General features: G+C 39.6%; 1 gene segment (V, D, J or C); it reads left to right on the top strand.

Annotated features, from left to right (window-relative positions):
- Positions 1–11,310: 11,310 nt before the first annotated feature.
- LOC136179802 (Ig kappa-b4 chain C region-like) lies at positions 11,311–12,906 on the top strand. The segment is given in 3 exon segments: positions 11,311–11,323; positions 11,377–11,454; positions 12,418–12,906. Coding segments are annotated over 3 exon segments (414 nt in total).
- The last annotated feature ends 1,090 nt before the right edge of the window (positions 12,907–13,996 follow it).

Raw genomic sequence — 13,996 nt, 5'->3', positions numbered from 1 at the left:
GAAGGGAGCACACAGAGACTTAAAAACATCTTTCTCTCTTATAATAAACTAAACACACAGAGACTTAAAAACATCTTTCTCTCTTATAATAAACTAAACACACAGAGACTTAAAAACATCTTTCTCTCTTATAATAAACTAAACACACAGAGACTTAAAAACATCTTTCTCTTTTATTATAAACTAAACACACAGAGACTTAAAAACATCTTTCTCTTTTATTATAAACTAAACACACAGAGACTTAAAAACATCTTTCTCTCTTATGATAAACTAAACACACAGAGACTTAAAAACATCTTTCTCTCTTATTATAAACTAAACACACAGAGACTTAAAAACATCTTTCTCTGGACTGTTTGTCTCTGTTTATGAAAAAGTAGCCATGTGCAGTAATATAGAAAATTGAGGATGAATCGTGATGCATCGTGATATCGAATTGAATCGTAAGACCAGTGAAGATGCACAGCTTTACTGAACATGCATCCAAGAAAACTCAATAAAAATAATTTTGAAAGAAAGAGGCCGGAGATGAAATCAAGAGAATTATCTCTGCTTAATAAAAATGTGCTCTCTAGAAGTTTATCTGATAGTGCTGTAGCTAGATTTAAGGAAGCTATTTCAGCTGCTTTTGATTCAGTACCGTGTTTCAACCCAGTTGGAAACTCTTATGATAGCTTTAGTCCCTCTCAGCTAGATCAGTTTGTTGATAGTGCAGTGGATTCGCTGAGAGTTACTCTGGATTCGATTGCTCCCCTAAAACAGAAGGTTATCAAACGGCAGAGAATAGCTCCATGGTTCAACTCAGAAACCCGTACTCTAAAACAAACATCGTGAAATTTTGAAAGAATATGGCGCTCGACCAAAACGGTAGAATCTTGTTTATTCTGGCAGGATAGTCATAGAAGATATATGAAGGCTCTACGTCACGCTCGAGCTGCCTACTACTCCTCTCTAATCGAGGAAAACAAAGGCAAGCCTAGATACCTTTTCAGCACTGTAGCCAGGCTGACAGAGAGTCATGGCTCCATTGAGCCTTGTAGTCCTTTAGCCCTCAGCAGTAATGATTTCATGAGCTTTTTCAAAAACAAAATTCTAGACATCAGAGACAAAATTAGTAACCTCCTGCCCTTACCTGGTGCAGATACGTCTGATACGGCAGAGACAGTTCCAGGACCAGATATTAGTCTAGACTGTTTTTCTCCAATCGACCTTTCAGAGCTATATTCAATTATTTCTGCGTCGAAACCATCAACCTGTCTTTTAGACCCAATCCCAACCAAGCTGTTTAAGGAAGTCTTTCCCTTAGTTAGCAACTCTATATTAGATATGATCAATATGTCTCTACTGGCAGGCTATGTACCACAGGCATTTAAAGTAGCAGTAATCAAACCTCTACTTAAAAAACCTACTCTAGATTCAGGAACTCTAGCTCACTACAGGCCTATATCCAACCTTCCTTTTATCTCAAAGATCCTGGAGAAGGTGGTAGCTAATCAGCTGTGTGAACAGTTTATTTGAGGAGTTTCAGTCAGGATTTAGAGTCCACCATAGCACTGAGACTGCACTAGTTAGAGTTACAAACAATCTACTTCTAGCTTCAGACAGGGGACTTCTCTCTGTGCTCGTCTTGTTAGATCTTAGTGCTGCTTTTGACACCATTGACCATCAGATCCTATTATACAGACTAGAACATTTACTTGGAATTACAGGGACTGCTTTAAGTTGGTTTGAATCCTACTTATCAGACCGATCTCAGTTTGTACATGTTAATGATGAGTCCTCTATACACACTAAAGTTAGCCATGGAGTCCCACAAGGTTCAGTGCTTGGACCAATTCTCTTTACATTATATATGCTTCCTCTGGTAATATTATGAGGAAACACTCCATACAGTTTCATTGTTATGCAGATGATACTCAGCTTTATGTATCAATGAAGCCCGATGGCACCAGTCAGATATGTCAGCTAGAAACGTGCCTTAAGGACGTTAGGACCTGGATGACCAGAAATCTTTTGCTACTTAACTCAGACAAGACTGAAGTTATTGTGCTAGGCACTAAGAACCTCAGAGAGACTTTTTCTAGTGATTTGACTGTCCTTAGTGACATCAGCCTGGCATCTAGCACCACTGTTAGGAATCTAGGAGTTCTATTTGATCAAGATATGTCTTTTAGCTCTCACATCAGTCAAGTTTCAAGAACAGCCTATTTTCACCTCCGTAATATATCCAAGATCAGGAATATCCTGTCGCAAAATGATGCAGAAAAACTAGTTCATGCATTTGTTACCTCCAGATTGGATTATTGTAATTCTCTTTTGTCAGGGTGCTCTGGCAAATCTCTAAAGACTCTTCAACTGGTCCAGAATAGTGATGTGTCGGTCCTGAACGATTCGTTCAAAACGAACGAATCATCTGGGTGAACGAACTGAACTGAATCACTTACTAAAAAGAATTGTTCATTTCTCAACTTTAGTTGCCCTCTCCTCTCTTCCGTCTCGTGTCTCAAAGCTCCCGTTCACAGTACGTTCACTGAACGAACTGAACGAGAGCTCCGACGTGAATCACGCTCCGACGTGAATCACGCTCCGACGTGAATCACTGAACGAACTGAACGAGAGCTCCGACGTGAATCACGCTCCGACGTGAATCACTGAACGAACTGAACGAGAGTTCCGACGTGAATCACGCTCCGACGTGAATCACTGAACGAACTGAACGAGAGTTCCGACGTGAATCACTGAATGAACTGAACGAGAGTTCCGACGTGAATCACTGAACGAACTGAGAGGAAGAGCGGAGCTCTCGTTCAGTGATTCATGTCGGAGCTCTCGTTCAGTTCGTTCACTGAACGTACTGAGAGGGAGAGAGAGACTCAGAGCTCCTGTTCAGAATCAGTACACACAATCACTTTCACCACCCGTTTTTCATATTTTAGGTTTCACTACGCAAATAAAAGATGTACGCAAATAAATATTAGGTTATTAATTATTTTTAATTAGATAAAATGAAAACAATAAAAAATAAAAGTGAGAAACATAAATTACAGTACAATTAAAAAAAACTCAAAAGATAAAAAACAATAGGCTATCAAAAAGAAAATACAAAAAAGTAAATATAGACTAAAACTACAGTGCAAAAACAAATATTAAATAGACAAGGTAGAAACTATTTACAATGGTCTACATTTTAAAAATGTCATAAACAAAATATTAACTTAAATGTGCAATCACAAACAAAATAAACTGTAGTGCAAAACAAAGTCAAGAGACAACAAAAAAAATCACCAGCATGCCAGGTGAGCAATATTGTTGCAAACAATGGGAATATCAGTGAAAATTAAGATTCATTGATTTTCTTCTAATAATCTTCAATTAAGATTACATGTGCAGGTTTGCATTGATGAATACCAGCTGACGGACCTTTGAAGAGCTGAGCCGGCTCCTTCTCTCTGAAACTATCTGCCCCGTTTTACTGAACACTCTCTCAGACGGGACAGATGTGGCCACAATGCAGAGTCTCCTCTTCATGAATTCACAGAGTCTGGGATATACCACCCTTCTACTTTGCCACCAAGTGAGGGGGTTTGAGGACCTGGGCACTAGAGGCTCCTCTATAAATCCACGGACCTCTAGCACAGAATCTGCAGTTGGATTGCGACTGCTTGTCACAAGCCCAAAGACCTGCTCATCAAACTCTTTCCAGACTGCACTCTCCTCTACTCTTGTGCTTCTGCTCCCTCTTCTTCTCCCTCAGCCTGCTGGTTGGGGAATGTCATCCTTGCTGCAGAATTGCAGAGGCGATGAAACACATTGTCAGCTGCCTCATCCTGCCGAAAGGCCTTCTTCTTGAACCTCGGGTCAAGTGCTGCTGCCTCAGTCAATGAAAACAAACCCACTGTACACACATACACATTTCACTTCAACAACATTATTTCAAACCATAATACATGCCACACGTCTGTATATAAGCTGGTTAAATCCACTGTAGAGACAGTGGTAGCAACAGTGATTCTGAAGAACCAAAACATGTTGAAGTACTTTCAGACATGTGTTCTACAAATACACAGGACATCAAGGTCTAAATGCATAAAGACCTTGAGGAGTCCCTCTCTGTATTTAATCAGGCCTCTGCCCCTTTGTCTCCATATCACAACCTACAGGACCCAAAGGACCTGCTGCAAAACAGAAGGCCTTGTGGTAAGGTCGCACTCCTAAAAAAGAGGTTATAGTCCTCCAAGCAGGCGGACCGGGTTTAAGAACAACCTGCGGCTCCTTTCCTGCATTTCACTCTCTCTCCTGATTTCCTCCTCTATCTAATATCTATCAAATAAAGAGCCAAAGAATAAATAGAACTTTAAAGCACCCCACCAGCCTTTTTATTTACATAACATTAAATCTGTGGGACACATGATATAACTTCAGAATGAACACACACACACACACACACACACACACACACACACACACACACAGACACACACACACACACACACACACACACACACACACACACACTTCATATTGTCATAATTTCATATATTCGATAAATATTATTAATTGTTAACATTAAAACTCTTCTATATTCGATGATAAAGCACATCATTTGTATAGTTTAGATGGGTAAACTAGACGATATTATGTGATATTGATCTAGGAAGACCACATTTCTGAATGATTTTTAAACATTTTTCTAATCACACGTAATTAATGTAATTTACTCTGGTTGAATCTTGATTTTGATTGTTTTGAATTTGTTTATGGGGACTTCTTGTGGCAGATATTGGAACAGAAAGAGCAGAAATCTCTCCACTTTACATTATTAGAGATAAAGGAAGGGTTTTTGTATCTAAAGCAAGTATCAAAAGGCATGCTCTAAAACTTATTGTAGCTCAGTTGTCAGGGACATTACTGGTAGTTGTCTTTAATTATAAAGGTAAATACTCTTCCTACCCAATCATAAATTAACTGCATTAGTATTTGGTTAAAAAAAAGGTAAAAAATAATTAAAATGTATATTCATAAGTAGAGACAAAGGAGTTCATATACATACAATAATTTGTTGAATAAAACATGAACTAAACATGTTTACAGCCTGGTACAAAAACAATGATTGTCCTCAGGGACACACACTGTACGGGGGGGGGGGGGGTGAATGTTTTGATGACTCATCAGTTTTGATGGATAAGCGTGTAGCTGACTAAATAAAAAAACAGGTTCAACAGAAGGCTGTAAATGGAGCACTAGTTTTCCCTTATTATTGATCACAAAAATGTTAAACTTGACCAAATAGTAAAACAAATCAAAAGCAATTATAGTGTGAGGATGGCTGCCTGGTTCATAAATAAATGCAAGGCAGAAAGTGGTAAAGTTACATATTAGTTTATTGTGGTTAGCTTAGCTTATTTCATTTGGCTAGCTATGCTATTGAGAAACAGGCTTCCATTACACATTACTAGACTAAACCAAGATGAAGGAGAAACAAAAATACCATTCTGTGACAGACAGGTCTGATAGAGGAGCTGAGGCCTCCATTGTCAGGTCTTTTACATTTTTGACAGTTGAGAAGGGAACGTCTCTCCGCGAGTGGGCGTGGCTTCGGCGCATTCCATGGACACGCCCACATCATCCCAGAGGAGAGAGAACAGCTACATTTTTCATGATTTTGAAGCTTCATTTTATAAACTTATAGGTCTTTTTCGTTGCTGAAATTTGGCCTGGAGGTTCATAATACATTCTTCTTCTGTATAAAACACTAAAAAACTTTTTTGTTTTTTTTGGTTTACAGGGACTTTAAAGACAGTTTTAGAAAACTATTTTCTGCATCAATATTTTGAAGCAGTGGTAGAAGAATTCTTGAGTTTAAAAAAGTGAATCGTGGTGCAGTGCTGGAAAACATGAAGTCAGGATTTTAAACTTTTCACATTATGTGATATAGTTATGCATTTACCATAGTTTGTGTTCATTTTTCTGTTATGTTGTTTACCAAGGGAACATTAGCTGGGATTAAAAACTAAGTGTTGGAGCATCGGTGGTCTAGCTGCTCCGCTCCCCATGTAGAGAGGTAGTTGTGCTTGCAGAGGACAGTCTGGGTTTAAAGTCAAATAGTTGTTCAAAATAAGACGGACAGAAATCCATAGACACACAAGAGACACACAATGGGCCTCATTCACTAACAGTGTGTACGCACAAATATGTGCTTAAACTGTGCGTACGAACGTTTGAAGTACAAATCTGGGATTCATCAATATATTCTTACTTGAATTTGTTCTTACTCTGCGAACAAACACAGAACCTCCTCAGACCATGCGTACGCACAAATGATTGACCAGCTTTCTCAGAAAATGTTAACATAAATCTTTCAACTAGTCTAAATGCAAGACATTAAAAATACATTCAGTAAAAAAATATAGCCTTTATAAATATATATATTTAAAAAAATATTGAAAACGTGAATTAACTGAAGCATTGACTAAATGTAGTATTAATGAATAATTAAATGTATGCCTTTTCATCCTTTAATCTAAAATCTTCAATCTAATTATCGATCTCTCCCACCAATAGTGCCACGAAAGATCACATCTGTTACCAAAACCAGCTGATTAATCTGAGACTATTTAAGAGCATGCAGGGAACATACATGATTATAATTTACGTCTAAGAAAGTGTAAAGATCAGCCTTACTGAAACAAATAGCAGCTGGTGCCTTCAGAAGAGAGAGCATCAGACCATCAGAACGTTTGAAGAGTGTGATGAATGACTGATCAGCTGATTCTGTCTGCCAATACACGTACTGCTGACACTCTGTAATTCACTGTAACATCATCTAAACCCCCAGACACAACCATCTTTTTCACCTTTTGGGGCCATCTCTTAAAAACTTCTCCGTGTCTCCACCTCTCCGCTCTCGTCCTGATACACCAATCGGATGTCCTTATATGGAGAGATGGGGGCGTGGCAGTATGCTGATTGCAGGTTGCGGGCACGCGCCTGTTGATTCAGAATGATTCTGATTCACTAACATACGCCTGGTGGTGAGAACAGAATATGCTGCTACGCACGTGTCATGAATCTGACGGTGATTTTGCGTATGCACTTATTTAATGCGCAGAGTGAGAACATTTCTACGCACATATTAGTGAATGAGGCCCAATGAGAGGGAGGGAGACAGCAGGACAGACAGAAGTCTTAGAACAACCCTAAATGTTGCATAATATGAGCTTAAAGCTCTTAAGACTAACAAATGGAGTCGATTTGCCCTGAACAACATCAGGAAGATCAGACCTTACCTGTCAGAACTACACAGCTCCTGGTACAGGCTCTTGTGATGTCTCTACTGGCAGGTCTTCCTACAGTCACTATCAAACCTCTGCAGATGATACAAAATGCAGCAGCACGACTGGTCTTCAACCTTCCTAAAAGAGCACGTGTCACTCCGCTGTTCATCTCCTCACACTGGCTCCCAGTTACTGCTCACATCAAATTTAAAACTCTGCTGCTCGCTTACAAAACAGACACAGAAACGTGTCCTCCTTACTTTAACTCTCTGATCCAGGTCTACACTCCCTCCCTCCCACTACGCTCTGACAATGAAAGGCGTCTGATCCAACCTTCACAACAGGGTCCTAAGTCTCTGACTAGACTCTTCTCCTCTGTCGCCCCCCGGTGGTGGAATGAACTTCCAAACTCCATGTGATCTGCAGAGTCCCTCTGCACCTTTAAGAAAAAGCTAAAGACCCAGCTCTTTATAAGTACCTACGACCTGATGATGATGGTTTAGATATTGTTGATGATGATGATGGTAATGACGATGGTGTTAAGAAGTGATTAATGTAAAATGAAGACACTGACGTCTCACTTTATGTGTATGTGGAAGGAAGAGAGAGAGACAGACCGTGTGAGTGTCAAAATCCACTTATTAGCTCATCTCAGACAACTGTGAGTGAGAATGAAAGGTTTCCATGGCGATATGAATTCAAAGGGACTGCTATAATTTAATTCTGGGGAATTTAGTTGGATTTAACCTCTGAAACTCCCGATCTGTGTCCAAAGAAAATCAGCACATCACAACATATCTAACAGTTATGTGAGAATGTAGCTTGCTTCTCATCGTTTTAAATCAACACTAACAATAAACTACAGGAACCATATTTGTGTAAGCGGACTTCAGGGTTGGAAACAGCTTCCAGCAGTTTGGGTTGTCGCTCGTTTTCCTCTTTTGATCGACGAAATTGCTCCTCATATTCTGCTATGGTTCTTTCAAACAGATCAAATATCTCTTCAGCAGCAGCAGTCAGTCTCTGGTTGATGAAAGATCTCAGTGTTTGGACTTTAGACATTTTCACACACGAGCAGAGAAGCTTTTTCTAAACACACACAGCGAAAAAAAATAGTAGCCTATCTGGCGTTAGCTTCGTCGCTTTAATCACGTTTGTGTCCCAGCTAGCATGCTAAGCTAACTCCATACGCGTCTTCTTCTTCTTCTTGTGGGTATATTACTGCCCTCCGAAGGACAAACTACCGGACACACTCACGTTTATAGACATAAGCTTCTTTGAAAGTCAGCAGGATTTAATTTAAACGCTAAAACAGATGACACTGCTATGAAGAGCCCTGGATCGAGTCTTGCTCTTCTTCTATTTGTTGTTGTTTTCTGGCGGTTGGCTAACAACGTATTGGTGCATTACCGCCACCTATCTGTAGGGGGTGTAGATCGGAAACCTGAAACTCCAAGCTAATGAAGTTAGCTTAGCTTGCAAGCTGGAACAAGCTGGAAGAAAGCTCAAATCAGATACCGGTTTTAAATGATGTGTGTGAATAAAAAGCTTCTGTCCGTGTGTGAAAATGTCTGAAGCTAAAACACTGAGATCTTTCATCAACCAGAGACTGACTGCTGCTGCTGAAGAGATATTTGATCTGTTTCAAAGAACCATAGCAGAATATGAGGAGGAAATCTGTCGATCAAAAGAGGAAAATGAGAGACAACACAGACTGCTGGAAGCTGTTTTAAAACCTGAAGTCCGCTTACACAGATTAGGTCTGTACAATTTAATGATGTCGACATTTTAAACTGATGGGAAACCAGCTGTCTTCTCACTTAGCTGCTTTATGTCAGAATGTGCTCATCCCCGTCCATTCTGCTGATCCCTTTAAAAACAGATTTCTTATAGTCTGTCTGTCAGTCTGCCTCTGTGTGTGTCTGTGATTGGCAGAGAATCATACCTACAGTTCAGCTGAAAGGCTTGGAGAGGGTAAAAGGCTCCAGCAGCACTTGTAGTACGAAGATCAATTTGATGAAGTCCAAGGCAAATTTCCCACTGGGACAATACAGTTCATCTTATCTATCTTATCTTGTCTTATCTTATTAAGTGACATAACTGTTTTAATATCTATCATGAACAGATCACATAGAGAGAGTTTGATTTCATCTTGATTCTGTTTATCATTCCACATATTTCTCCCCTTTGATCCTATTTGAATAAGTGCATTAATACTTCTCAATCAACAGTCCACAACCACAAGGTGGCAGTAATGTGCAACTAATGTGTCCTAACCAAGACGGCAATGATACGTCACCATCATGGTGAGTAAAGAGGGGGGAGAAGTGGGCTGAAAATGTTTGATATTTAAAAGATGGTGTGTTTATTCTGGTCTTTGATGGAAGTGGTGTTCTTCTGTGAACTGCAGGTGTTGATGAAACAGTCTGTTCAATAAAAGAGGAGTGAAAGCAGAACGTCTGATTTGATTATTGATCAGATTAGGGTCTGAAGGAGAAGAGGATGAGGAGGACGTGTTACAGATCAGGATGGCATCTAACAGGAGCCGATTTTAATTCTCCCTCTGTGAAAGTTACATGGTGTGTGTGTGTGTGTGTGTGTGTGTGTGTCCTCAGTGAAGTGTGTCAGTCTCTGCAGAAACTTCCAGCTGCAGCAGTCAGTTCAGTTTCTGTTCAGTCTGACTGAGGGAGGTTTTTGTACGACGCTTTTTCACTGTGTGAACACAGCCTGCCTGCTGATTTCATGATAACTCTGACAGTAGTAAACTGCTGCATCTTCAGTCTGGACTCCACTGATGGTCAGAGTGAAGGCAGAGTTTGATCCACTGCCTGAAAAACGATCTGGAATCCCTGATGCTCGAGTGCTAGCAAAGTAAATGAGGAGTTTAGGAGTTCCTCCATCTTTCTGTTGGTACCAGGCTAAACGGTGGTATGGGCTACTACCATAAACATTCTGACTGGTTCTACATGAGATGGAGACGGAGGCTCCCAGAGCAGAGCTCACTGCTGCAGGCTGAGTCACTGTGACCTGTCCTCTGGACTCTGAGGATACAGAGACAAAAACAGAAAGCAGCATCAGGGTTTAGTGGGCTTCATTTCAGAGGGACGGATGTTCATAGAGGAGAGGAGTTTGATTCTCTGGACTTTACCTGTGAAGCAGCAGCAGAGGAGGAGAGTCCAGATGAGGACGCACATCAAAGTCATGTTTTTGATGATGAGGACGAGGATTTCTGTTGTGATGAAGGACAGCTGTCAGTCATCCAGTGTTCAACTGTCAGGACTATAAAGTCTCCCAGAGCACTGGAGCATGGTGCTGCTGATGCAAAGTGGCTCTCTATGGAAATGTTCTGACTGACTCCAACAGGGATCACTCTCATTACTCTGTTTATCAATCAATCAATTAATTATACAATTCATTAGAAAACTTTCAAAACAACTTTAATATGATTTCATGTTCATGCTTCTAGAAACATTTATCCTGATATAAATCAGGAGTTGTAATTAATAATATTCTTGAGAAAATGATTTAAAAATAATTCAAAGATTTAAATATCTCAAAGAAAGACATTCTTTAATCTGTTATAATCTTTTTAGATTCTGTTTTCATTTGGTCTCAGAGGTCTTGCAGGCAGAGACTCATTGAGGTGTCTGTGTTTGTGTCAGAGTCAGAGAGCCGTGTGTCTCTACAGCGAGAGGTTTTTGTACAACGACTCCATCAGTTTGTATCACTGTGGTACACGTTCGGTGGAGGAACCAGACTGGATATTGGAAGTAAGTCACATATTCAGCTTTTCATTCAATCAGTAAGTTATTCTGGTGTCTTTTGTCTTCATATTCAAGCCTGGAGGAAAAGAAAATACTGACCTTTAACTTTTAAATCGTTTGTTTTAGAAAGAATAAAGACAACATTTGACTTTAAAGGATTTCAGTTTAAAACAGAAACACAGACTGAATTTAAATGAAGGTAAAATGTTTGAAGCCAGAGTTTTTATTTGTTGGGAAATAGATGATTTTCACTCTCATGGTAAGGTGACATGTGGAGTTGTGGTAGTTTGAGTTCAGTGTGTTAAAGTCAGAGAGCCGTGTGTCTCTACAGTGAGAGGTTTTTGTACGGCCGCTCAATGACTTTGTACCACTGTGGTGGACTTTTGGTGGAGGAACCAGACTGGATGTTGGAAGTAAGTTTCTGTATGAATATTAAACCTAATGTTAAAATACAGATTTTTATATTTGATCCACATAAATCACACTTTGACAACCTCAAAGACAGCTGCTAAATAATGTTCTATTCATGAGGTTTTTCTAACAATCGATATGGACGCCTTAATGACTGAAACAACTGAATGAAAATCATCAAATCAGCTTTCTTTACAGAAAATGTTAATGACCAGGACTTTAAATTGTCTAGTGGTTTATGTTTATCAAAAGAAAAGAGAGGAAAACATCTAAATGAATTAATTGATTCAGATATTATTTATATGTATGTCTAATATATATCTTCATGTGTTTGTGTTCAGCAGCTGTCTCTCTGTTTATTTGTCATCGTTAAACTCTAACTCTAATGAACTCTTATCATGTTTTTATCGGTCCTGCTTTACCGTGATGTTTCACTCAGGACAGTTTCATTTCTGTCACACTGAAACATAAACAAGTTGATGTTTAACAAAGAGAGGTGTTTTAAATGTTTTCCTCAGATTCATTTTCTGACAACTCTTTAAGGTATTTTTCTGATACCTTATTTTTCTGATTAGAATTCATTTGAAGAACATTTGATTGTGTTCAGTTGATTCTGTTTTAGTTTGTTTTACCTACAAACTGTTTTAAAAATGTGTTGCAAAGTTTTTGGATTATTTTGATGGGGAATGTTTGTAATGTTTTAAATTGGATTCAGATGTAGTTTAAATATATTTCAGGTCGTTCTGTGTGATTCTCTCTCTGTGTGCTGATGTGCATGAGAGGCTTCTTAAAGGGAAGTGAAACAATGTGTGAGTGAGTGACCGGTGGAGCAGAAAGAAACATCTGACAGAAACTCCTAAAAAAGGAAAATCAACTCTCAGACATTAAAGGTGTCCTATAGGGTGTGGTGTTTGATTGACAGCTGTGTGCTCCCTGTCCTCTAATCTGATTGGTGTCTCCTATAGGTGATGTGCGTCCCACCCTGACGGTGCTGCCCCCCTCCAATGAGGAGCTGGAGCAGGGGAAGGCCACGCTCATGTGCCTGGCCAACAAGGGCTTCCCCTCAGGCTGGAGTCTGGCCTGGAAGGTGGACGGCAGCAGCAGCAGCAGCTGGGAGGAGAGCAGGAGCCCTGCGGTGCTGGAGAAGGACGCTCTCTACAGCTGGAGCAGCACCCTGAGGCTCTCTGCAGACCAGTGGAGGAAGGTGGGCTCTGTGACCTGTGAGGCCACCCAGGGCGCCCAGGCTCCAGTCTCAGAGAGTCTGAGTAGAGACCAGTGTTCCCAGTAATGACTCACTGGGACTCTGCTGCTGGTTTTACTGTGATACTGCTCTCACTGTGCACCTTTCTCTCTCTCTTTATTTCATGTTTCTAAAGAATAAATATTAGCTTGTTGCTTCATATGTGTGTGTATTGTTTCCTGATAATCTGTTCATTAAATCAATGAGAAATACACTTTTTGTCTTTTTGTCTTTTTTTCAAAGTTGTTAAAACGACTTTTCTTTTCTTTTATCACAAACTGTCTTAAGATACTTCATCATAATGGAGCCAGTGACTACATTAAGAAATGTAGTTTCTCCATGATAACTTTACAAAGGACGAGTAAAAACACATCATGATGAGACATAAACACTGTTTTTAAACTTAGACTGAGCTCCTCAATATGTTTGATGAGCGTCATCAGTGATCACAGAACTTCAAACGATATCATTTTTCATCATTTATATAAATATTTATATAAATTCCCAAATGACAGTAAACTTGTTTTGTGCTTTATTCTCTCTACAATAGTCGGTAATAATGAACAAAACCCATGATAGCCAGCATGACTAGCTGAGACCAGAGTGCTCAGAGACCAAGATAAGATCAAGACCAAGGCAGGACAAGAAGGAGACAAGACCAGGACAAGAAGGAGACAAGACCAGGACAAGAAGGAGACAAGACCAGGACAAGAAGGAGACAAGACCAGGACAAGAAGGAGACAAGACCAGGACAAGAAGGAGACAAGACCAGGACAAGAAGGAGACAAGACCAGGACAAGAAGGAGACAAGACCAGGACAAGAAGGAGACAAGACCAGGACAAGAAGGAGACAAGACCAGGACAAGAAGGAGACAAGACCAGGACAATGAATTTCACTGAAAAATCATCAACTTGTGTGCAGCTGGCGTGACACTCACTCAGACTGTAACACCAGGAAGGTTGCAGCCGTAACTGGGGGATAAAAGTCAAACTACAAATGAATTGAAGTTAATCGTTGTTTCAAAAAAACAACCCTTTTCCTTCCTACCAAAAATGTCTAACAAATGATAGCACTAAATAAACTACTACAAGACCTCTTTTAAAAACGTTAACGGTTGTCTGTACAGAAACATGCATGTGGAGGTCGAGAAACAAAAGCAGTCCAGTAACATTTCCAAACAAATTTAAAAGCAAGACTTAGTTTATACTTGAAAAGTTAAAGAAAGTTAAAGAAAGAAGTTAAGCCAGTTATATTTTTTCAAATGTTTTCACATTAAATAGTGCAAACTGCATTAATTAAATAG

The sequence above is a fragment of the Labrus bergylta genome, chromosome 8 (assembly GCF_963930695.1).
Source record: "Labrus bergylta chromosome 8, fLabBer1.1, whole genome shotgun sequence".
Taxonomy (NCBI): domain Eukaryota; kingdom Metazoa; phylum Chordata; class Actinopteri; order Labriformes; family Labridae; genus Labrus; species Labrus bergylta.
The sequence above is the reverse complement of the archived record's forward strand: the minus strand, read 5'-3'. Positions and strand labels throughout refer to the sequence as shown.